The sequence below is a fragment of the Bombina bombina genome, chromosome 6, assembly GCF_027579735.1.
Source record: "Bombina bombina isolate aBomBom1 chromosome 6, aBomBom1.pri, whole genome shotgun sequence".
In the NCBI taxonomy this organism is placed as follows: domain Eukaryota; kingdom Metazoa; phylum Chordata; class Amphibia; order Anura; family Bombinatoridae; genus Bombina; species Bombina bombina.
In genome coordinates, this window is record NC_069504.1 from 28,999,964 (window position 1) to 29,026,690 (window position 26,727).

A 26,727-nucleotide genomic window follows, 5' to 3' on the forward strand; every position below is an offset into this window, starting at 1 on the left:
CAGCTATTACACAGGTCATACAGTCATTATGGGAGGAGCTATTACTTAGGTCATATTGTATTTAGAAGAGCAGCTATTACTCAGGTCATACAGTCATTATGGGAGGAGCTATATCTCAGGTCATATTGTATTTAGAAGAGCAGCTATTACACAGGTCATACAGTCATTAAGGGATTAGCTATTACTCAGGTCATATTGTATTTAGAAGAGCAGCTATTACTCAGGTCATACAGTCATTATGGGAGGAGCTATTACTTAGGTCATATTGTATTTAGAAGAGCAGCTATTACTCAGGTCATACAGTCATTATGGGAGGAGCTATAACTTAGGTCATATTGTATTTAGAAGAGCAGCTATTACTCAGGTCATACAGTCATTATGGGAGGAGCTATAACTCAGGTCATATTGTATTTAGAAGAGCAGCTATTACTCAGGTCATACAGTCATTATGGGAGGAGCTATTACTTAGGTCATATTGTATTTAGAAGAGCAGCTATTACTCAGGTCATACAGTCATTATGGGAGGAGCTATAACTTAGGTCATATTGTATTTAGAAGAGCAGCTATTACTCAGGTCATGCAGTCATTATGGGAGGAGCTATAACTCAGGTCATATTGTATTTAGAAGAGCAGCTATTACTCAGGTCATACAGCCATTATGGGAGGAGCTATTACTTAGGTCATATTGTATTTAGAAGAGCAGCTATTACTCAGGTCATACAGTCATTATGGGAGGAGCTATAACTCAGGTCATATTGTATTTAGAAGAGCAGCTATTACTCAGGTCATACAGTCATTATTGGAGGAGCTATTACTTAGGTCATATTGTATTTAGAAGAGCAGCTATTACTCAGGTCATAGAGCCATTATGGGAGGAGCTATTACACAGGTCATACAGTCATTAGGGGATTAGCTATTACTCAGATAATACCATCATTATACGAGGAGCTCTGTCATTATGAGAGGAGCTATAGAACAGGTAATTCTATAATTTTAGGTGCTATAACTCAGAGCACCTCTTATAGTCACAATATTACCTATCATTATGGGAGCTATAGATCAGGTAATGCTATAGTTAGAGGAGCTATTACTCAAGTCATATTCGGCTGGATTACAAGTTGTGCATTACAGTATTAAAGGGACACTGAACCCAAATTTTGTCTTTCATAATTCAGATAGAGTATGCAATTTTAGGCAACTTTCTAATGAACTCCTATTATCAAATTTTCATAATTCTCTTGGTATTTTTATTTGAAATGCAAGAATGTAAATTTAGATGCCGGCCCATTTTTTTGTGAACAACCTGGGTTGTTCTTGCTGATTGGTGGATAAATTCATCCACCAATAAAAATCTGCTTTCCAGAGTTCTGAAACAAAAAAAAGTTTAGATGCCTTCTTTTTAAATAAAGATAGCAAGAGAATGAAGAAAAATTGATAATAGGAGTAAATTACAAAGTTGCTTAAAATTGCATGCTCTATCTGAATCACAAAAGAAAAAATGTGGGTACAATGTCCCTTTAATGCTGAAAAAATGGCCATTTCAGCGTAAAAACAGTAACGCAGCCATTACGAGTGATGTCGGTATAGCTATACCGCAAGCATTTTAGCCTGTAATGCAACGTCAATCCCGCACTAAAAAAAAAATAAGTTTTTGCATGGGATTTCCATAGCGCCGGTATTACAGGTTGTGCGGTGAGGCTAAAATGCTTGCATTACAGCCTATACTGACACGATCCATTCTGCTATCTGAGAGCAGAAATAAAAAAAATTCACAAAACTCATAACAAAACTCATAACTAAACTGTTACAAAGTACACAAACACCCATAAACCACCTATTAACCCCTAAACTGCCACCTGCCCCCATCGCAAACACTATTTAAAACATGTTAACCCCAAATCTGCCGCCCGCCCATATCCTCGCCAATATAATAAAGTTATTAACCCCTATTCCGCCGCTCCCCGACACCGTCGCCACTAACTAAATCTATTAACCTCTAAACCGCCAGCCCCCCACATCGCCACTAATAAATTAAACTATTAACCCCTAAAACTATCACCCCCTAACTTTAAATTAAAATGACAATATCCCTATCTTAAAATAAAAAAAAACTTACCTGTAAAATTAAAAAAAAAACTAAGTTTAAACTATAAATTAACTGAACATAACTATTATACTAAACTATTATACTAAAATTAAAATAACTACCAATTAAAAAAACTAAATTACACATTAAAAAACCTAACACTACTAAAAAAAATGTAAGTCTAAAATTACAAAAAATAACAAATACTAAATTACAAAAAAAATAACAAACACAAAATTATCAAAAATAAAAACAATTACACCTAATAGCCCTATAAAAATAAAAAAGCCCCCCAAAATAAAAACACCCCCTACCCTACAATAAACTACCAATAGAACTTAAAAGGGCCTTTTGTAGGGCATTGCCCTACAGAAATTAGCTCTTTTACCTTGAAAAAATACAAAGACCCCCCCAACAGTAAAACCCACCACCCAACCAACCCCCCAAAATAAAAAACCTAACTCTAAAAAAAACCTAAGCTACCCATTGCCCTTAAAAGGGCATTTGTATTGGCATTGCCCTTAAAAGGGCATTCAGCTCTTTTACATTGCCCTGAAAAGGGCATTCAGATCTTTTAAAAAAAGCTCAAACAATAATCTAAAAAAAAAACCCACCCAAAAAAATTAAAAAAAAAAACTAACACTAAACCCCGAAGATCCACTCACAGTTTCTGAAATCTGGACATCCATCCTCATCCAGACGGCAAGAAGCCTTTATCCAGGCGGCATCTTCTATCTTCATCCCAGCGGCGTCTTCTATCTTTATCCTGGCGGCGCGGAGCGGATCCATCCTTGAAAGCATCCATCGCGAAGCTTCCTCTTCATACTGTCACCGCCGTACACCTATTGGTTGATTTGATTCTTGAAACAGCCAATTGGATGAGAGCTATTGAAATTCTATTGGGTATTCAAATCAGCCAATAGAATTTCAGTAGCTCTCATCCTATTGGCTAATTTGAACAGCCAATAGGATTTCAGTAGCTCTCATCCTATTAGCTGATTTGAATTTCAAGACTCAAATCAGCCAATAGGAATGCAAGGGACGCCATTTTGAAAAGGCTCCCTTGCATTAAAGATCCAGTGTATGGCGGTGATCGTATGAAGAGGACGCCCTGCAAAGATAGAAGATGCTGCCTGGATGGATGAAGACCTCACTGCCTGGATGAAGACTTCTCGCCGCCTGGATGTGTGGACTTCAGAAACTGTGAGTGGATCTTCGGGGGTTAGTGTTAGGTTTTTTTTAAAATCTTTTTGGGTGGGTTTTTTTTTAATTTAGGGTTTGGGATTTATGTAAAAGAGCTTAATGCCCTTTTCAGTGCAATGTAAAAGAGCTGAATGCCCTTAAATTTCGTTTGTTATTTTTTGTAATTTAGTATTTTTTTATTTTTTGTAATTTTAGACAATTTTTTTTAGTAGTGTTAGTTTTTTTATGTGTAATATAGATTATTTAATTGGTAGTAATTTTAATTTTAGTATAATAGTTATGTTAGGTTAATTGTTAGTTTAAACTTAATTTTTTTATTTCACAGGTAAGTTTCTCTTGTTAAGTGTAGTCAGTCCACGGGTCATCCATTACTTATGGGATATATTCTCCTTCCCAACAGGAAGTTGCAAGAGGATCACCCAAGCAGAGCTGCTATATAGCTCCTCCCCTCACATGTCATACCCAGTCATTCTCTTGCAACACTCAACAAAGAAGGAGGTCGTGAGAGGAGTTAGGAGTTTTTTACTTAGTTATTCTTCAATCAAAAGTTTGTTATTTTAAATGGCACCAGAGCGTGCTGTTTTTTCTCTCAGGCAGTATTGGAAGAAGAATCTGCCTGCGTTTTCTATGATCTTAGCAGACGTAACTAAGATCCACTGGCTGTTCTCTCATATTCTGAGGAGTGGGGTAACTTCAGAAAAGGGAATAGCATGCGGGGTCCCCTGCAAATGAGGTATGTGCAGTAAAATATTTTCTAGGAATGGAATTGACTAAGAAAACACTGCCGATACCCATATGATGTAAGTACAGCCTTAAATGCCATAGTAGCGACTGGTATCAGGCTGGTAAAGGTATACACAGTAGAGTTATTTTCTATGGAATAGATTTTGACTGAAAAAATACTGGTAATACTGTAATAATGTATGAGCCTTAACTGCAGTAGAAGCGACTGGTAGCAGGCTTAGTGATAACTTTACACAACATATGAAATGTTGTTTTTTAAAACGTTTACTGGCATGTTAATTGTTTTGTGAGGTACTTGGTGATAAATCTCTTTGGGCATGATTTTTTCCACATGGCTAACGTATATTTTTGCATAGAAACCGTTATAGCTGGTCTCCCACTGTGTAATATGACTGGGAGGGGCTTTGTGTTAGCGCCTTGTTGCGCAGTTAAAATTCAATCATAGTCTTCCTGTTTCTTCCTCCTTGATCCAGGACGTCTCCGGAGAGCTCAGGGGTCTTCAAAATTTATATTTGAGGGAGGTAATCAGTCACAGCAGACCTGTGACAGTGTGTTTGACTGTGATAAAACCGTTAACTGTTAATTTGTTTATCCGTTTTTTGGGTATTAAGGGGTTAATCATCCGTTACAAGTGGGTGCAATCCTCTGCTGATTTCATACATTTAATGTAAAATTTGGTTGCTATAACTGAATTTGTTCATTGTTATTTCAACTGTAATTGTCTTTTTGTGTTTTAAAAGCGCAGCAGCGTTTTTTACATTGCTGGAAAATTTTCTGAAAGTAATTTCCAGGCTTGCTAGCCTCATTGCTAGTCTGTTTAAACATGTCTGATACAGATGAATCTGCTTGTTCATTATGTTTAAAAGCCAATGTGGAGCCCAATAGAAATTTTAAATTTAAGCTTGAGAACCTCTGCGTATTACTAGGGGAGGTGTTAGCGGCTCTGAATGATTGTGACACGGTCGCGATCCCAGAGAAGTTATGTAGGCTGGATAAATACTATGCGGTGCCGGTGTGTACTGACGTTTTTCCTATACCTAAAAGGCTTACAGAGATTATTAGCAAGGAGTGGGATAGACCTGGTGTGCCCTTTTCCCCTCCTCCGATATTTAGAAAAATGTTCCCAATAGACGCTACCACACGAGACTTATGGCAGACGGTCCCTAAGGTGGAGGGAGCAGTTTCTACTTTAGCTAAACGCACCACTATCCCAATGGATAAAAAATTAGAAGGATACCTTAAGAAAATGTTTGTTCAACAAGGTTTTATATTACAGCCCCTTGCATGCATTGCGCCCGTCACTGCTGCGGCGGCTTTCTGGTTTGAGTCTCTAGAAGAGGCCATTCGCACAGCACCATTGGATGAGATTATGAACAAGCTTAAAGCACTTAAGCTAGCTAATGCGTTTGTTTCGGACGCCGTTGTGCACTTAACCAAACTAACGGCTAAGAACTCCGGTTTTGCCCTCCAGGCGCGCAGAGCGCTATGGCTTAAATCCTGGTCAGCAGATGTGACTTCTAAATCTAAATTGCTTAATATTCCTTTCAAAGGGCAAACCTTATTCGGGCCAGGTTTGAAAGAAATTATTGCTGACATTACGGGAGGTAATGGTCACTCCCTTCCTCAGGATAGGGCCAAATCAAAGGCCAAACAGTCTAATTTTCGTGCCTTTCGTAATTTCAAGGCAGGAGCAGCATCAACTTCCTCCGCTCCAAAACAGGAAGGAACTGCTGCTTTTTACAGACAGGGTTGGAAAAGCAACCAATCCTGGAACAAGGGCAAGCAGGCCAGAAAGCCTACTTCTGCCCCTAAGACGGCATGAAGTAAGTGCCCCCTATCCGGAAACGGATCTAGTGGGGGGCAGACTCTCTCTCTTCGCCCAGGCTTGGGCAAGAGATGTCCAGGATCCCTGGACGTTGGAGATCATATCTCAGGGATACCTTCTGGACTTCAAAGCTTCTCCTCCACATGGGAGATTTCATCTGTCAAGGTTATCAACGAACCTAATAAAGAAAGAGGCATTTCTACAATGTGTGCAAGACCTCTTAGTAATGGGAGTGATCCACCCAGTTCCGCGAACGGAACAAGGGCAAGGGTTTTACTCAAATCTGTTCGTGGTTCCCAAAAAAGAGGGGACCTTCAGACCAATCTTGGACTTAAAGATCTTAAACAAGTTCCTAAGAGTTCCATCGTTCAAAATGGAAACTATTCGAACCATCCTACCCATGATCCAAGAGGGTCAGTATATGACCACAGTGGACTTAAAGGATGCCTACCTTCACATACCGATTCACAAGGATCATTATCGGTACCTAAGGTTTGCCTTTCTAGACAGGCATTACCAGTTTGTAGCTCTTCCCTTTGGGTTAGCTACGGCCCCGAGAATTTTTACAAAGGTTCTGGGCTCACTTCTGGCGGTACTAAGACCGCGAGGCATAGCGGTGGCTCCGTACCTAGACGACATTCTGATACAAGTGTCGAGTTTTCAAAATGCAAAATCTCATACAGAGATAGTTCTTGCATTTCTGAGGTCGCATGGGTGGAAAGTGAACTTGGAAAAGAGTTCTCTGTTACCACTCACAAGGGTTCCTTTTCTAGGGACTCTGATAGATTCTGTAGAGATGAAGATTTACCTGACGGAGTCCAGGTTGTCAAAGATTCTAAATGCTTGCCGTGTCCTTCATTCCATTCCAAGGCCATCAGTAGCTCAGTGCATGGAAGTGATCTGCTTAATGGTCGCGGCTATGGACATAGTGCCATTTGCGCGCCTGCATCTCAGACTGCTGCAATTATGCATGCTAAGTCAGTGGAATGGGGATTATTCAGATCTGTCCCCTCTACTGACTCTAGACCAGGAGGCCAGAGATTCTCTTCTCTGGTGGTTGTCTCCGGTTCATCTGTCCAAAGGAATGACTTTTCGCAGGCTAGATTGGACGATTGTAACAACAGATGCCAGTCTGCTGGGCTGGGGCGCAGTCTGGAACTCCCTGAAGGCTCAGGGATCGTGGACTCAGGAGGAGAGACTCCTCCCAATAAATATTCTGGAGTTAAGAGCAATATTCAATGCTCTTCTAGCTTGGCCTCAGTTAGCAACACTGAGGTTCATCAGATTTCAGTCGGACAACATCACGACTGTGGCTTACATCAACCATCAAGGGGGAACCAGGAGTTCCCTAGCAATGTTAGAAGTCTCCAAGATAATTCGCTGGGCAGAGTCTCACTCTTGCCACCTGTCAGCGATCCACATCCCAGGCGTGGAGAACTGGGAAGCAGACTTTCTAAGTCGCCAGACTTTCCATCCGGGGGAGTGGGAACTTCATCCATAGGTCTTTGCTCACCTGATTCAGCGTTGGGGCAAACCAGAACTGGATCTCATGGCGTCTCGCCAGAACGCCAAGCTTCCTTGTTACGGATCCAGATCCAGGGACCCGGGAGCGGCGCTGGTAGATGCTCTAGCAGCCCCTTGGGTTTTCAAGATGGCTTATGTGTTTCCTCCGTTTCCGTTGCTGCCTCGATTGATTGCCAGAATCAAACAGGAGAGAGCATTGGTGATTCTGATAGCACCTGCGTGGCCACGCAGGACCTGGTATGCAGACCTAGTGGACATGTCGTCCTGTCCTCCATGGTCTCTGCCTCTGAGGCAGGACCTTCTAATTCAGGGTCCTTTCAACCATCCAAGCCTAATTTCTCTGAAACTGACTGCATGGAGATTGAACGCTTGATTCTATCAAAGCGTGGTTTCTCGGAGTCGGTTATTGATACATTAATACAGGCTCGGAAACCTGTTACCAGAAAAATTTACCATAAGATATGGCGTAAATATTTATATTGGTGTGAATCTAAGAGTTACTCATGGAGTAAGGTCAGGATTCCTAGGATATTGTCTTTTCTACAAGTGGGTTTAGAAAAGGGTTTATCTGCTAGTTCCTTAAAGGGACAGATTTCTGCTCTGTCTATTCTTTTACACAAACGTCTGGCAGAAGTTCCAGACGTTCAGGCTTTTTGTCAGGCTTTAGCTAGGATTAAGCCTGTGTTTAAGACTGTTGCTCCACCGTGGAGCTTAAACTTAGTTCTTAAAGTTCTTCAAGGGGTTCCGTTTGAACCCCTTCATTCCATTGATATTAAGCTGTTATCTTGGAAAGTTCTGTTTTTGATGGCTATTTCCTCGGCTCGAAGAGTCTCTGAGTTATCTGCCTTACATTGTGATTCTCCTTATCTGATTTTTCATTCAGACAAGGTAGTTCTGCGTACTAAACCTGGGTTTTTACCTAAGGTAGTTTCTAACAGGAATATCAATCAAGAGATTGTTGTTCCATCATTATGTCCTAATCCTTCTTCAAAGAAGGAACGTCTTTTGCATAACCTGGACGTAGTTCGTGCCCTGAAGTTCTATTTACAGGCAACTAAAGATTTTCGGCAAACTTCTTCTCTGTTTGTCGTTTATTCTGGACAGAGGAGAGGCCAAAAGGCTTCAGCCACCTCTCTCTCTTTTTGGCTCCGTAGCATAATACGTTTAGCCTATGAGACTGCTGGACAGCAGCCCCCTGAAAGAATTACAGCTCATTCCACTAGAGCTGTGGCTTCCACCTGGGCCTTTAAGAATGAGGCCTCTGTTGAACAGATTTGCAAGGCTGCAACTTGGTCTTCACTTCATACCTTTTCAAAATTTTACAAATTTGACACTTTTGCTTCTTCGGAGGCTGTTTTTGGGAGAAAGGTTCTACAGGCAGTGGTTCCTTCTGTTTAAGTGTTCCTGCCTTGTCCCTCCCATCATCTGTGTACTTTAGCTTTGGTATTGGTATCCCACAAGTAATGGATGACCCGTGGACTGACTACACTTAACAAGAGAAAACATAATTTATGCTTACCTGATAAATTTATTTCTCTTGTAGTGTAGTCAGTCCACGGCCCGCCCTGTCTTTTAAGGCAGCTCTAAATTTTAATTAAAACTCCAGTCACCACTGCACCCTATAGTTTCTCCTTTCTCGTCTTGTTTCGGTCGAATGACTGGATATGACATGTGAGGGGAGGAGCTATATAGCAGCTCTGCTTGGGTGATCCTCTTGCAACTTCCTGTTGGGAAGGAGAATATATCCCATAAGTAATGGATGACCCGTGGACTGACTACACTACAAGAGAAATAAATTTATCAGGTAAGCATAAATTATGTTTTTTATTTATTTTAAAATAGGGATATTGTAATTTTAATTTAAAGTTAGGGAGTTGATAGGTTTAGGGGTTAATAGTTTAATTTATTTTTTTCCAATGTGGGGGCTGGTGGTTTAGGGGTTATTAGGTTTATTTAGTGGCGGTGATGTGGGAGGCCAGAGATTTAGGGGTTAATAACCTTATTTACTGGTGGCGATGTTGGGGAGCGGCAGAATAGGGGTTAATAACTTTTAATATTGTCTGTGATGTCGGGAGCGGCAGATTAGGGGTTAATAAGTTTTAAATAGTGTTTGCGATGTGGGAGGGTGGCGGAATAGGGCTTAATAGGTAGTTAATGGATGTTAGTGTACTTTGTAACATTTTAGTTATGAGTTTTGTGTAACAGTTTTGTTGCACAAAACTCATAACTACTGGTCTCATATAGTGGAACGGATCGTGTCGGTATAGGCTGTAACGCAAGCATTTTAGCCTCACCGCACAACCTGTAATACTGGCGCTACGAAAATGCCATGCAATAACGTCATTTTTTTGGAGTGCAGGATTGATAATGCGTTACAGGCTAAAATTCTTGTGGTATAGCTATACCGACAAGACTCGTAATGGCTGCGTTACTGTTTTTATGCTGAAATGGCAATTTTTTCAGCGTTAAAAACTTAAAGCAAAACTCGTAATCTAGGTGAGACTGTTATTGGGGCATTATGTATAGTTACAATGGCCTCTATGTATGAAACTGTCTACTTTCCTGCATTCGCCGGCCCAATACGCTTGCCTACCATCGCTGCCGCGGACCTGAATACATTCGCCAAAGTTATCAAGAAAGCTGTCAAGAAGCCGCGCACCAAGTACGGGGCGATGAGCAGCGGACTGTTGTTAACTAACAGTCATCGATCTCGCTGTCACTAAGCACCCACACTAAACTATACTGTTTTACCTTCTAAACCGCCGCTCCTGGAGCCCCCCGCACCTAAATAAAGTTATTACCCCCCTATAATATAACTATAATAAATATATTAACCCCTAAACCGCTGCTCCCTGACCCCGCTGCCACCTACATTATACCTATTAACCCCTAATCTGCCGCCCCTATACCGCCGGCACCTATATTAAAATTATTAACCCCTATCCTGCGGATCCCGGACCCCGCCGCAACTAAATAAATTGTTTAACCCCTAAACACCGCCATCTACATTATATTTATTAACCCCTATCCTGCCCCCCACTACACCGCCGCCACCTACATTAAACTCATTAACCCCTAAACCGCCGCAACTAAATGAAATGTTTAACCCCTAAACCGCTGCTCCCGGACCCCGCCGCCACCTATATTAAACTTATTAACCCCTATCCTGCCCCCCTATACCACAGCCACCTATATTAAACTCATTAACCCCTAAACCTAAGTCTAACACTTACACTAACACCCCCCTAACTTTAATATTATTTTAATAATTCTAAATAAAACTTACTATTATTAACTAAATTATTCCTATTTAAAAATAAATACTTACCTGTAAAATAAACCCTAAGATAGATACAATATAATTAATAATTATATTTAGCTATTTTAGGATTTATTTTTATTTTACAGGCAACTTTGTATTTATTTTAATTAGGTAGAATAGTTATTAAATAGTTCATATATATTTAACCCCTTAACGACCGATGACGTGCAGGGTACGTCCTCAGAAAAAAGGCAGTTAACGCCTGAGGACGTACCCTGCACGTCCTCGGTGTGGAAAGCAGCTGGAAGCGATCCTGCTCGCTTCCAGCTGCTTTCCGGTTATTGCAGTGATGCCTCGATATGGAGGCATCCTGCAATAACCTTTTACGGCCATCCGATGCAGAGAGAGCCACTCTGTGGCCCTCTCTGCACCGGACATCGATGGCCGGTATCGTTGGTGGGTGGGAGCCGGTGTGGGAGGTGGGTGGCGGCCATCGATGGCCCTGGTCATGTGGAGGGGGGCGGGATCGTGGGCGGGTAAGTCCGGGGGCGTGCGCGGGCGCGCGCACGTGCACGAGGGGGCGGGGCGGGCGCGTGCACGGGGAGGGAGCGGGTGGGAACCGCTACACTACGGAAAAAATGTATCCCAAAACAAAATAAAAGTGGGACATTTAATGCTTAAAAAAAAACCCTTAGGTGTGATTTAGGTGGTGGGGGTTGGTCCGTGAGGGGATTGAGCTACACTGCAGAAAAAAATTAAAAAAAAAATAAAAAATACACATTTGATTGTTCAAACTGGGTACTGGCAGACAGCTGCCAGTACCCAAGATGGCCCCCAATAAGGCTGAGAGGGAGGCTTAGAGAGCTGTTTTGGGGGGGATCAGGGAGGTTGGGGGTTAAGGGGGGATCCTAAACACAGCATATGTAAATATGCTTTTTTTTTTCTTAAAAAAAAAAAAAAAAAACTTTTATTTTAGTACTGGCAGACTTTCTGCCAGTACTTAAGATGGCGGGGACAATTGTGGGGTGGGGTAGAGAAGGGAGCTGTTTGGGAGGGATCAGGGGGTGGGATGTTTCAGGTGGGAGGCTGATCTCTACACTAAACCTAAAATTAACCCTGCAAGCTCCCTACAAACTACCTAATTAACCCCTTCACTGCTAGCCATAATACACGTGTGATGCGCAGCAGCATTTAGAGACTTTCTAATTACCAAAAAGCAACGCCAAAGTCATATATGTCTGCTATTTCTGAACAAAGGGCATCCCAGAGAAGCATTTACAACCATTTGTGCCATAATTGCACAAGCTGTTTGTAAATAATTTCAGTGAGAAACCTAAAATTTTGAAAAAATTAACGTTTTTTTTACTTTGATCGCATTTGGCGGTGAAATGGTGGCATGAAATATACCAAAATGGGCCTAGATCAATACTTGGGGTTGTCTACTACACTACACTAAAGCTAAAATTAACCCTAGAAGCTCCCTACATGCTCCCTAATTAACCCCTTCAATGCTGGACATAATACACGTATTGTGCGCAGTGGCATTTAGCAGCCTTCTAATTACCAAAAAGCAAAGCCAAAGCCATATATGTCTGCTATTTCTGAACAAAGGGGATCCCAGAGAAGCATTTAAAACCATTTATGCTATAATTGCATAAGTTGTTTGTAAATAATTTCAGTGAGAAACCTAAAGTTTGTGAAAAAATTTGTGAAAAAGTGAACAATTTTTTTTATTTGATCGCATTTGGCGGTGAAATAGTGGCATGAAATATACCAAAATGGGCCTAGATCAATACTTTGGGATGTCTTTGAAAAAAAAATATATACATGTCAATGGATATTCAGGGATTCCTGAAAGATATTAGTGTCCCAATGTAACTAGCGCTAATTTTGAAAAAAAGTGGTTTGGAAATAGCAAAGTGCTACTTGTATTTATGGCCCTATAACTTGCAAAAAAAGCAAAGAAGATGTAAACATTGGGTATTTCTAAACTCAGGACAAAATTTAGAAACTATTTAGCATGGGTGTTTTTTGGTGGTTGTAGATGTGTAACAGATTTTGGGGGTCAAAGTTAGAAAAAGTGTGTTTTTTCCCATTTTTTCTTCATATTTTATAATGTTTTTTATAGTAAATTATAAGATATGATGAAAATAATGGTATCTTTTGAAAGTCCATTTAATGGCGAGAAAAACGATATATAATATGTGTGGGTACAGTAAATGAGTAAGAGGAAAATTACAGCTAAACACAAACACTGCAAAAATTTAAAAATAGCCTTGGTCCCAAACGGACAGAAAATGGAAAAGTGCTGCGGTCATTAAGGGGTTAATAGCTACCTAGCTAAAATACTTACAAAACTACCAGTAAAATAAATCCTAACCTAAGTTACAATTAAACCTAACACTACACTAACTACAAATACCTAAAATTAAATTCAATTAAATAAACTAAACTATAGTACCAAAAAAACAAACTCTAAATTACAGAAAATATAAAAAGAATTACAAGAAGTTTAAACTAATTACACCTAATCTAAGCCCCCTAATAAAATAATAAAGCCCCCCAAAATAAAAAAAAGTCCCTACCCTATTCTAAATTACAAAGTAATCAGCTCTTTTACCAGCCCTTAAAAGTGCTTTTTGCGGGGCATTGCCCCAAAGTAATCAGCTCTTTTACCTGTAAAAAAACATACAACCCCCCCAACATTAAAACCCACCACCCACATACCCCTACTCTAACCCACCCAAACCCCCCTTAAAAAAAACCTAACACTAACCCCCTGAAGATCACCCTACCTTGAGCCGTGTTCACCCAGCCGGGCCGAATTCTTCATCCAAGCGGGGCAATAAGAGGTCCTCCATTTTTGTATTATAGTTTATTTAATTGAATTTAATTAATTTAATGATAGTGTAGTGTTAGGTTTAATTGTAATTTAGGTTAGGATTTATTTTACAGGTAATTTTGTAAGTATTTTAGCTAGGTAGTTATTAAATAGTTTAATAAATATTCTACCTAGTTAAAATAAATATAGTTAGAATGTATACACAGCTTACAGACTGTTATTAGGGCATTATGTATAGTTACAATGTATACACACCTTACATACTGTTATTGGGGCATTATGTATAGTTACAATGTATACACACCTTACAGACTGTTATTGGTGCATTATGTATAGTTACAATGTATACACACCTTACATACTGTTATTGGGGCATTATGTATAGTTACAATGTATACACACCTTACAGACTGTTATTGGTGCATTATGTATAGTTACAATGTATACACACCTTACATACTGTCATTGGGGCATTATGTATAGTTACAATGTATACACACCTTACAGACTGTTATTGGGGCATTATGTATAGTTACAATGTATACACACCTTACAGACTGTTATTGGTGCATTATGTATAGTTACAATGTATACACACCTTACATACTGTTATTAGGGCATTATGTATAGTTACAATCTATACACACCTTACAGACTGTTATTGGGGCATTATGTATAGTTACAATGTATACACACCTTACAGACTGTTATTGGTGCATTATGTATAGTTACAATGTATACACACCTTACAGACTGTTATTGGGGGCATTATGTATAGTTACAATGTATACACACCTTACAGACTGTTATTGGGGCATTATGTATAGTTACAATGTATACACACCTTACAGACTGTTATTGGGGCATTATGTATAGTTACAATGTATACACACCTTACAGACTGTTATTGGTGCATTATGTATAGTTACAATGTATACACACCTTACAGACTGTTATTGGGGGCATTATGTATAGTTACAATGTATACACACCTTACAAACTGTTATTAGGGCATTATGTATAGTTACAATGTATACACACCTTACAGACTGTTATTGGTGCATTATGTATAGTTACATTGTATACACACCTTACATACTGTTATTGGGGCATTATGTATAGTTACAATGTATACACACCTTACAGACTGTTATTGGGGGCATTATGTATAGTTACAATGTATACACACCTTACAAACTGTTATTAGGGCATTATGTATAGTTACAATGTATACACACCTTACAGACTGTTATTGGGGCATTATGTATAGTTACAATGTATACACACCTTACAGACTGTTATTGGTGCATTATGTATAGTTACAATGTATACACACCTTACAGACTGTTATTGGGGGCATTATGTATAGTTACAATGTATACACACCTTACAGACTGTTATTAGGGCATTATGTATAGTTACAATCTATACACACCTTACAGACTGTTATTGGGGCATTATGTATAGTTACAATGTATACACACCTTACATACTGTTATTGGGGCATTATGTATAGTTACAATGTATACACACATTACAGACTGTTATTGGGGGTATTATGTGTAGTTACAATGTATACACACCTTAGAGACTGTTATTAGGGCATTATGTATAGTTACAATGGATACACGCCTTACAGACTGTTATTAGGGCATTATGTATAGTTACAATGTATACACACCTTGCAGACTGTTATTAGGGCATTATGTATAGTTACAATGTATACACACCTTGCACGCTGTTATTAGGACATTATATATAGTTACAATGCATACACACCTTACAGACTGTTATTGAGGGCATTATGTATAGTTAAAATGTATACACACCTTACAGACTGTTATTAGGGCATTATGTATAGTTACAATGTATACACACCTTACAGACTGTTATTGGTGCATTATGTATAGTTACAATGTATCAACATCTTACAGACTGTTATGTATAGTTACAATGTATACACACCTGCTAGACTGTTATTTGGGGCATTATGTATAGTTACAATGTATACACACCTTGCACACTGTTATTGGGGCATTATGTATAGTTACAATGTATCAACATCTTACAGACTGTTATGTATAGTTACAATGTATACACACCTTACAGACTGTTATTGGGGCATTATGTATAGTTACAATGTATACACACCTTACAGACTGTTATTAGGGCATTATGTATAGTTACAATGTATACACACCTTACAGACTGTTATTGGGGCATTATGTATAGTTACAATCTATACACACCTTACAGACTGTTATTGGGGCATTATGTATAGTTACAATGTATACACACCTTACAGACTGTTATTGGGTCATTATGTATAGTTACAATGTATACACACCTTACAGACTGTTATTGGGGCATTATGTATAGTTACAATCTATACACACCTTACAGACTGTTATTGGGGGCATTATGTATAGTTACAATGTATACACGCCTTACAGACTGTTATTGGGTCATTATGTATAGTTACAATGTATACACACCTTACAGACTGTTATTGGTGCATTATGTATAGTTACAATGTATACACACCTTACAGACTGTTATTGGGGGCATTATGTATAGTTACAATGTATACACACCTTACAGACTGTTATTAGGGCATTATGTATAGTTACAATCTATACACACCTTACAGACTGTTATTGGGGCATTATGTATAGTTACAATGTATACACACCTTACATACTGTTATTGGGGCATTATGTATAGTTACAATGTATACACACATTACAGACTGTTATTGGGGGTATTATGTGTAGTTACAATGTATACACACCTTAGAGACTGTTATTAGGGCATTATGTATAGTTACAATGGATACACGCCTTACAGACTGTTATTAGGGCATTATGTATAGTTACAATGTATACACACCTTGCAGACTGTTATTAGGGCATTATGTATAGTTACAATGTATACACACCTTGCACGCTGTTATTAGGACATTATATATAGTTACAATGCATACACACCTTACAGACTGTTATTGAGGGCATTATGTATAGTTAAAATGTATACACACCTTACAGACTGTTATTAGGGCATTATGTATAGTTACAATGTATACACACCTTACAGACTGTTATTGGTGCATTATGTATAGTTACAATGTATCAACATCTTACAGACTGTTATGTATAGTTACAATGTATACACACCTGCTAGACTGTTATTTGGGGCATTATGTATAGTTACAATGTATACACACCTTGCACACTGTTATTGGGGCATTATGTATAGTTACAATGTATCAACATCTTACAGACTGTTATGTATAGTTACAATGTATACACACCTTACAGACTGTTATTGGGGCATTATGTATAGTTACAATGTATACACACCTTACAGACTGTTATTAGGGCATTATGTATAGTTACAATGTATACACACCTTACAGACTGTTATTGGGGCATTATGTATAGTTACAATCTATACACACCTTACAGACTGTTATTGGGGCATTATGTATAGTTACAATGTATACACACCTTACAGACTGTTATTGGGTCATTATGTATAGTTACAATGTATACACACCTTACAGACTGTTATTGGGGCATTATGTATAGTTACAATCTATACACACCTTACAGACTGTTATTGGGGGCATTATGTATAGTTACAATGTATACACGCCTTACAGACTGTTATTGGGTCATTATGTATAGTTACAATGTATACACACCTTACAGACTGTTATTGGGGCATTATATATAGTTACAATGTATACACACTTTACAGACTGTTATTAGGGCATTATGTATAGTTACAATGTATACAAACCTTACAGACTGTTATTGGGGCATTATGTATAGTTACAATGTATACACACCTTACAGACTGTCAGTATCTGGGTAATGTGTACCTGAATGGCCAGGAGTTCTCCTCACCGCATGACTTGTGCAGCCGTTGTGTTTGTGCTGATGGCTTTGTGACCTGTAGCAAGAAGCCATGTTACAAAGCCGGCTGCATCCACCCCAGCACTCCGGCAGGGAAGTGTTGCCCGATCTGTGACGGTAAGTAAAGACAAGTCACAGTTTGCCCATGTGACAACATTTTGCCTTCCTGTTACTCCTTAATCTCAGAGCCTCATCATCTATCTGAGCCTGATTTCCCCTTATCTCTTCCACTCTGTGTGTGTGTCTGTCTACTTATTCTTTATACATAGGCCTACTTATTCTATATACATAGGTCTACTTATTCTTTATACATAGGCCTACTTATTCTATATACATAGGTCTACTTATTCTTTATACATAGGTCTACTTATTCTATATACATAGGTCTACTTATTCTTTATACATAGGTCTACTTATTCTTTATACATAGGTCTACTTGTTCTATATACATAGGTCTACTTATTCTATATACATAGGTCTACTTATTCTTTATACATAGGTCTACTTATTCTTTATACATAGGTCTACTTATTCTTTATACATAGGTCTACTTATTCTTTATACATAGGTCTACTTATTCTTTATACATAGGTCTACTTGTTCTTTATACATAGGTCTACTTGTTCTATATACATAGGTCTACTTATTCTATATACATAGGTCTACTTATTCTTTATACATAGGTCTACTTGTTCTATATACATAGGTCTACTTATTCTATATACATAGGTCTACTTATTCTTTATACATAGGTCTACTTATTCTATATACATAGGCCTACTCATTCTTTATACATAGGTCTACTTATTCTTTATACATAGGCCTACTTATTCTTTATACATAGGTCTACTTATTCTATATACATAGGCCTACTTATTCTTTATACATAGGTCTACTTATTCTTTATACATAGGTCTACTTATTCTTTATACATAGGTCTACTTATTGTTTCTACATAGGTCTATGTATTCTTTATACATAGGTCTACATATTTTTTATACATAGGTCTACTTGTTCTATATACATAGGTCTACTTGTTCTTTATACGTAGGTCTATTATTCTTTATACGTAGGTCTATTATTCTTTATACATAGGTTTACTTATTGTTTCTACTTAGGTCTACTTATTGTTTCTACATAGGTCTACGTATTCTTTCTACATAGGTCTACTTATTTTTTATACATAGGTCTACTTGTTCTATTTACATAGGTCTACTTATTCTTTCTACATAGGTCTACTTATTCTTTATACGTAGGTCTACTTATTCTTTATACGTAGGTCTATTATTCTTTATACATAGGTCTACTTGTTCTATATACATAGGTCTACTTATTCTTTATATGTAGGTCTATTATTCTTTATGCATAGGTCTACTTATTATTTATACAAAGCCTGGCACTCTTCCCTTATTTTTTCCTCCTCCCTTTCCCACTCCATTACCGATTTTCATGTCTATCTCTTTTACCCATCTCACTTTAGGGTTTAACTTTCTTTACAGCCCATCTCTCTAACTCACTATACTATTCCTATATCATCGTATCTCTGTCATTCTTCCCTGTCCTGTCTATCAATTTCACACATTCATACTCCAGTACTTTCGTATTGAACAATTTCCTAACCTGTATTTCTCCTCATGTTTCTGCCCACATCAGGTTGTTCATATAACGGAGCTGATCTAATTAATGGTGCATCTGTCCCTGATCCATCTAATCCTTCCTGCTCAGAGTGCACATGCAGGGTGAGTACATGCAGTGACTGAGCATATTCTGCGGTATCAGACATTACCCTTCCCTGGAAAACCATCATAGAGTATGAAGGGGCATAAGAGCCACTACAAATCCTTATGGTGTCATCATGTCTACATCCCATTACAACTTCAAGGATACACATTTTTCTTTTTAATTCCAGGCTGGTTCTGTACAATGTAGTCGTAAGCTGTGTGTGTCCACATCCTGCCCGCACCCTGTTACTGGACCTTGTGACTGCCCCATATGCCAGGGTAAGATCATGTGATGTTAAACCCAGTTGTTTATAATGGTGTGAGTATAAAAAGGATGTGTTACTGTATATTCTATGTACTATGGATTTCATGGTCTAAAGTGCTATGTATCTGTGTCAGTCGATCATCTGAACTGACTGGCCTTATACCATCTTGATTAGGTGGGCTTGGGACCTGTGCATCTCTATGGCATTGACTGGCTAGTTTATTTCTTTCTAATGACACGTTGAGTCCACGGATCATCATCAATTACTGTAGGGGAATATCACTCCTGGCCAGCAGGAGGAGGCAAAGAGCACCACAGCAAAGCTGTTAAGTATCACTTCCCTTCCCACAAACCCCAGTCATTCTCTTGGCCTGCATTGCAAGGAGGTGGTGAATTTTAGGTGTCTGATAGAAGTTCTACAATCAAGATTTAATTATTTTAAAGCAGAGTAGGTTTGCTCTGATCTTTCCTGGGGTCTAGCCGTAGCCTACGTCAGTCTCTTCAGTAGAGCAGTAGTGTCTTTTAAGCAATTGGGAACTTGTGGGGTACAATCCCCACTGCGCCTCTCAAACAATTTTACTGCCCTATCCTGAAAGCCTGAGTAAGCTTACTCAGTCTTTCTTTTTTTCCACAGGTCCATGTGAGGGAGGACACCCTCTCAAACCAGGTGAGCTGTCCTTCTGCCGGACAGATATAGATTCAGGTAAGTGCCAAGTTTATTTTTCTTTTATTGGAAAAATATGGCACTTCAGCAGTTAAATCTATACCATGGACCCTATTGAGGGTTAATTGCAGGCAGATTATGCAGGCACTGGGGACGAGAGGAGTATTGAACATCTTTTTGTTGGGCACAGTCTCTATCCTTTTCTCTGGTTTAGATCCGGTCAAGGACTGTTTATGTAATGTGCAGTTTTTTATTTTTATGTGCTGTACGGAGTTTCACTGTTGCGGCTCTGCTATAGATTCTAATGTCCGCCGGGACCGCCCATGATCAAGGAGGCGGTTTCCTTCAGAGGCGGCTAGCAGTTTTTGCGCTCCTTTTTAATTCCAGGCTGGTTCTGTACAATGTAGTCGTAAGCTGTGTGTGTCCACATCCTGCCCGCACCCTGTTACTGGACCTTGTGACTGCCCCATATGCCAGGGTAAGATCATGTGATGTTAAACCCAGTTGTTTATAATGGTGTGAGTATAAAAAGGATGTGTTACTGTATATTCTATGTACTATGGATTTCATGGTCTAAAGTGCTATGTATCTGTGTCAGTCGATCATCTGAACTGACTGGCCTTATACCATCTTGATCAGAATTTTCTCAAAGGTCCTGGGGGCTCTGTTGGTGGTGATCCAGTCTTGGGGCATTGCAGTGGTGCCCTATCTGGATGACATTCTGGTTCAGGCATCATCTTTTCAACAAGCAAACTCTCATATGGAGATATTGTTGTCTTTTCTTCATTCCCACCGATAGGTAAATCTGAGAAAAAGTTCCTTGATTCTGGCTGCAAGGGTAGTGTTCTTGGGGACCATAATAGATACCCTATCTATGAAGATATTTCTGATAGAGGTCAGAAAGACCAAGATTTTCAACTCTTGCCTTGCCCTTCAGTCCTCCCCTCTGCTGTCAGTTGCTCAATGCATGGAGGTAATTGTTCTGATGGTAGCTTCCATAGACATCATCCTGTTTGCTCAGTTCCATCTAAGGACTCTGCAGTTGTGCATGCTAAGACAATGGAACAGGGACTACGTGGATCTGTCTCCTCAAATAGATCTGGATCAGGTGACAAGAGATTCTCTTCCATGGTCGTTGTCTCAGGAACACCTCTCCCAGGGAACCTGCTTCCGCAGACCTACCTGGGTAATTGTAACCACGGATGCCAGCCTACTGAGCTGGGGAGCAGTCTGGGGCTCGTTGAAGGCTCAGGGTCTATGGACTTGGGAGGAGTCAGTTCTCACATAAACATCCTAGAGTTGAGAGCCATCTTCAATGCTGTAGTGGCCTGGCCTTAGTTAGCTTTAGCCTGGTTTATCAGGTTTCAGGTTCCAGTCAGACAACATAACCTCAGTGGAGTCCCTTGGCCATGTCAGAGGTGTCAGAGGTGACCAGAATTATTCAGTGGGTGGAGGCCCACAACTGCTGTCTATCTGCGATCCACATTCCAGGAGTGGACAATTGAGAAGCGGTATTTCTGAGCAGACAGACTTTTCATCCCGGGGAGTGGGAACTCCATCCGGAGATGTTTGACCCTCAAATGGGGGAGGCCGGAGCTGGATCTCATGGCATCTTGGCAGAATGCCAAGCTCCCGAAGTACGGTTCGGGGTCAAGGGATCCACAGGCCGTCTTGATAGATGCTCTGGCGGTCCCTTGGAATTTCAGTCTAGTATATCTGTTTCCTCCGTTCACTCTCCTTCCATGAGTCATTGCTTGGATCAAGCAGTAGAGGGCCTGGCAGGATCTGGTATGCAGATCTAGTGGAAATGTCATCTTTTCCACCTTGGAGACTACCTCTGAGGAAGGACCTTCTACTTCAGGGTCCCTTACTTCATCCAAATCTCACTTCTCTGAAACTGACTGCTTGGAGATTGAATGCTTAATTTTATCTAAGTGCGGGTTCTTAGAATCAGTTATTGAGACCTTGATCCGGGCTGGTAAGCCTGTGACAAGAAAGATTTACTAAAAGATATGGTGTAAATACCTGTATTGGTGTGAATCCAGAGGCTACTCTTGGGGTAGAGTCAGGATTCCAAGGATTTTGTCTTTTCTCCAGGAGGACCTGGAGAAGGGTTTGTCAGCAAGTACTCTGAAAGGTCAGATTTCTGCCTTGTCTATTTTGTTGCCGGCCTAATGCCGGTATTTGGAGTCTTGGGAGAAGTGAGCGGTAGACCCTCTACCGACAAGACTCCTACCGCCAAAAAAAATCAGTAGTTAAGAGCTTTATGGGCTAACGTGTGAATATAAAGTTCTTAACTACTGTGCTACAAAGTAAACTAACACCCATAAACTACCTATGTACCCCTAAACCGAGGCCCCCCACATCGCCGCCACTATAATAAAAAAATTTGAACCCCTAATCTGCCGACCGGACACCGCCGCCACCTACATTATACCTATAAACCCCTAATCTGCTGCCCCTAACATCGCTGAGCCCTATATTATATTTATTAACCCCTAATCTGCCCCCCCAATGTCGCCGCTACCTTACCTACACTTATTAACCCCTAATCTGCCGACCGGACCTCGCCGCCACTATAATAAATGTATTAACCCCTAAACCGCCGCACTCCCACCTCGCAAACATTATAATAAATAGCATTAACCCCCAATCTGCCCTTCCTAACATCGCCGCCACCTACCTACAATTATTAACTCCTAATCTCCCGCCCGCACCGTCGCCGCTACTATAATAAAGTTATTAACCCCTAAACCTAACTCTAAACCCAACATAAATATAATTGAAATGAAATAATATTCCTAAAATTAAATACATTAATCCTATTTAAAACTAAATACTTACCTATAAAATAAACCCTAATATAGCTACAATATAACTAATAATTATATTGTAGCTATTTTAGGATTTATATTTATTTTACAGCCAACTTTGTATTTATTTTAACTAGGTACAATAGCTATTAAATAGTTAATAACTATTTAATAGCTACCTAGTTAAAATAAGTACAAAATTACCTGTAAAATAAATCCTAACCTAAGTTACAAATACACCTAACACTACACTATCATTAAATTAATTAAATAAATTACCTACAATTAGCAACATTAAAAGATTAGGAGTTAATAATTGTAGGTAGGTGGCGGCGATGTTAGGGAGGGCAGATTAGAGGTTAATACTATTTATTATAGTGTTTGCGAGGCGGGAGTGCGGCGGTTTAGGGGTTAATACATTTATTATAGTGGCGGCGAGGTCCGGTCGGCAGATTAGGGGTTAATAAGTGTAGGTAAAGTAGCGGCGACGTTGGGGGGGGGCAGATTAGTGGTTAATAAATATAATATAGGTGTCGGCGATGTTAGGGACAGCAGATTAGGGGTTCATAGGGATAATGTAGGTTGCGGCGGTGTCTGGAGCGGCAGATTAGAGGTTAATAGTATAATGCAGGTGTCGGCAATAGCGGGGGCGACAGATTAGGGGTTAATAAGTGTAAGGTTAGGGGTGTTTAGACTCTGGGTTCATGTTAGGGTGTTAGGTGCAGACTTAGAGAGTGTTTCCCCATAGGAAACAATGGGGCTGCGTTAGGCGCTGAACACTGCTTTTTTGCAGGTGTTAGGTTTTTTTTCAGCCCAAACTGCCCCATTGTTTCCTATGGGGATATCGTGCATGAGCACGTTTTTCCAGCTTACCGCTACCGTAAGCAACGCTGGTATTGAGGGTTGATGTGGAGCTAAATTAGGCTCAACGCATCCTTTTTTGAGCCTAACGCAGCCCCTCAGACAACTCTAAATACCAGCGTTGTCTTTAGGGTGCGCTGGGAAAAAAACAGCGTTAGCTATGCGGGTCTTTACCGACAAAACTCTGAATCTAGCCGTAAGTAAATTCTTCTGATTTGTTTTAAGTTTTTTTTCCTTATGCTAGACAGCTAGTACAGACAGACAGACAGATAGATACAAACAGACAGATTGATACAGATAGATAGATAGATAGATAGATAGATACAAACAGACAGATCAATACAGACAGACAGACAAATTATCTTTTATTTCTAATATAGTGTTCTTTTCCACTCACCAGAGTTGCTGCAAAATTAAGCACTGATTCATGCTACACATAATTGGTTAGACAGGGGAACATTCATTGACATTTGAAATGTAAAAAAAAAACTCCCACAGAGGCATTTTCCTTTTTCTCCAACATAGGTGTGTCCGGTCCACGGCGTCATCCTTACTTGTGGGATATTCTCTTCCCCAACAGGAAATGGCAAAGAGCCCAGCAAAGCTGGTCACATGATCCCTCCTAGGCTCCGCCTACCCCAGTCATTCTCTTTGCCGTTGTACAGGCAACATCTCCACGGAGATGGCTTAGAGTTTTTTAGTGTTTAACTGTAGTTTTTATTATTCAATCAAGAGTTTGTTATTTTGAAATAGTGCTGGTATGTACTATTTACTCAGAAACAGAAAAGAGATGAAGATTTCTGTTTGTATGAGGAAAATGATTTTAGCAACCGTCACTAAAATCCATGGCTGTTCCACACAGGACTGTTGAGAGCAATTAACTTCAGTTGGGGGAACAGTGAGCAGTCTCTTGCTGCTTGAGGTATGACACATTCTAACAAGACGATGTAATGCTGGAAGCTGTCATTTTCCCTATGGGATCCGGTAAGCCATGTTTATTACGATCATAAATAAGGGCTTCACAAGGGCTTATTAAGACTGTAGACTTTTTCTGGGCTAAATCGATTCATTATTAACACATATTTAGCCTTGAGGAATCATTTTATCTGGGTATTTTGATATAATAATATCGGCAGGCACTGTTTTAGACACCTTATTCTTTAGGGACTTTCCCAAAGCATAGGCAGAGCCTCATTTTTGCGCCGGTGTTGCGCACTTGTTTTTGAGAGGCATGGCATGCAGTCGCATGTGAGAGGAGCTCTGATACTTAGAAAAGACTTTCTGAAGGCGTCATTTGGTATCGTATTCCCCTTTGGGCTTGGTTGGGTCTCAGCAAAGCAGATACCAGGGACTGTAAAGGGGTTAAAGTTCAAAACGGCTCCGGTTCCGTTATTTTAAGGGTTAAAGCTTCCAAATTTGGTGTGCAATACTTTTAAGGCTTTAAGACACTGTGGTGAAAATTTGGTGAATTTTGAACAATTCCTTCATGTTTTTTCGCAATTGCAGTAATAAAGTGTGTTCAGTTTAAAATTTAAAGTGACAGTAACGGTTTTATTTTAAAACGTTTTTTGTACTTTGTTATCAAGTTTATGCCTGTTTAACATGTCTGAACTACCAGATAGACTGTGTTCTGAATGTGGGGAAGCCAGAATTCCTATTCATTTAAATAAATGTGATTTATGTGACAATGACAATGATGCCCAAGATGATTCCTCAAGTGAGGGGAGTAAGCATGGTACTGCATCATTCCCTCCTTCGTCTACACGAGTCTTGCCCACTCAGGAGGCCCCTAGTACATCTAGCGCGCCAATACTCCTTACTATGCAACAATTAACGGCTGTAATGGATAATTCTGTCAAAAACATTTTAGCCAAAATGAACACTTATCAGCGTAAGCGCGACTGCTCTGTTTTAGATACTGAAGAGCATGACGACGCTGATATTAATGTTTCTGAAGGGCCCCTAACCCAGTCTGATGGGGCCAGGGAGGTTTTGTCTGAGGGAGAAATTACTGATTCAGGGAACATTTCTCAACAAGCTGAACCTGATGTGATTACATTTAAATTTAAGTTGGAACATCTCCGCATTCTGCTTAAGGAGGTACTATCCACTCTGGATGATTGTGACAAGTTGGTCATCCCAGAGAAACTATGTAAAATGGACAAGTTCCTAGAGGTGCCGGGGCTCCCAGAAGCTTTTCCTATACCCAAGCGGGTGGCGGACATTGTTAATAAAGAATGGGAAAGGCCCGGTATTCCTTTCGTCCCTCCCCCCATATTTAAAAAATTGTTTCCTATGGTCGACCCCAGAAAGGACTTATGGCAGACAGTCCCCAAGGTCGAGGGAGCGGTTTCCACTTTAAACAAACGCACCACTATACCCATAGAGGATAGTTGTGCTTTCAAAGATCCTATGGATAAAAAATTAGAAGGTTTGCTTAAAAAGATGTTTGTTCAGCAGGGTTACCTTCTACAACCAATTTCATGCATTGTCCCTGTCGCTACAGCCGCATGTTTCTGGTTCGATGAGCTGATAAAGGCGGTCGATAGTGATTCTCCTCCTTATGAGGAGATTATGGACAGAATCAATGCTCTCAAATTGGCTAATTCTTTCACCCTAGACGCCACTTTGCAATTGGCTAGGTTAGCGGCTAAGAATTCTGGGTTTGCTATTGTGGCGCGCAGAGCGCTTTGGTTGAAATCTTGGTCGGCTGATGCGTCTTCCAAGAACAAGCTACTTAACATTCCTTTCAAGGGGAAAACGCTGTTTGGCCCTGACTTGAAAGAGATTATCTCTGATATCACTGGGGGTAAGGGCCACGCCCTTCCTCAGGATCGACCTTTCAAGGCGAAAAATAAACCTAATTTTCGTCCCTTTCGTAGAAACGGACCAGCCCAAAGTGCTACGTCCTCTAAGCAAGAGGGTAATACTTCTCAAGCCAAGCCAGCTTGGAGACCAATGCAAGGCTGGAACAAGGGAAAGCAGGCCAAGAAACCTGCC

At 39.9% G+C, this 26,727-nt stretch overlaps 1 protein-coding gene across 1 annotated transcript in view; it reads left to right on the top strand.

Annotated features, from left to right (window-relative positions):
- Positions 1 to 26,727, top strand: part of KCP (kielin cysteine rich BMP regulator) — a 565,655-nt gene that overhangs the window by 380,537 nt on the left and 158,391 nt on the right. The window contains 3 exon segments of the mRNA XM_053716343.1: positions 17,344 to 17,520; positions 19,057 to 19,142; positions 19,313 to 19,403. Of these exon segments, the coding sequence (XP_053572318.1) occupies positions 17,344 to 17,520; positions 19,057 to 19,142; positions 19,313 to 19,403 (354 nt within the window).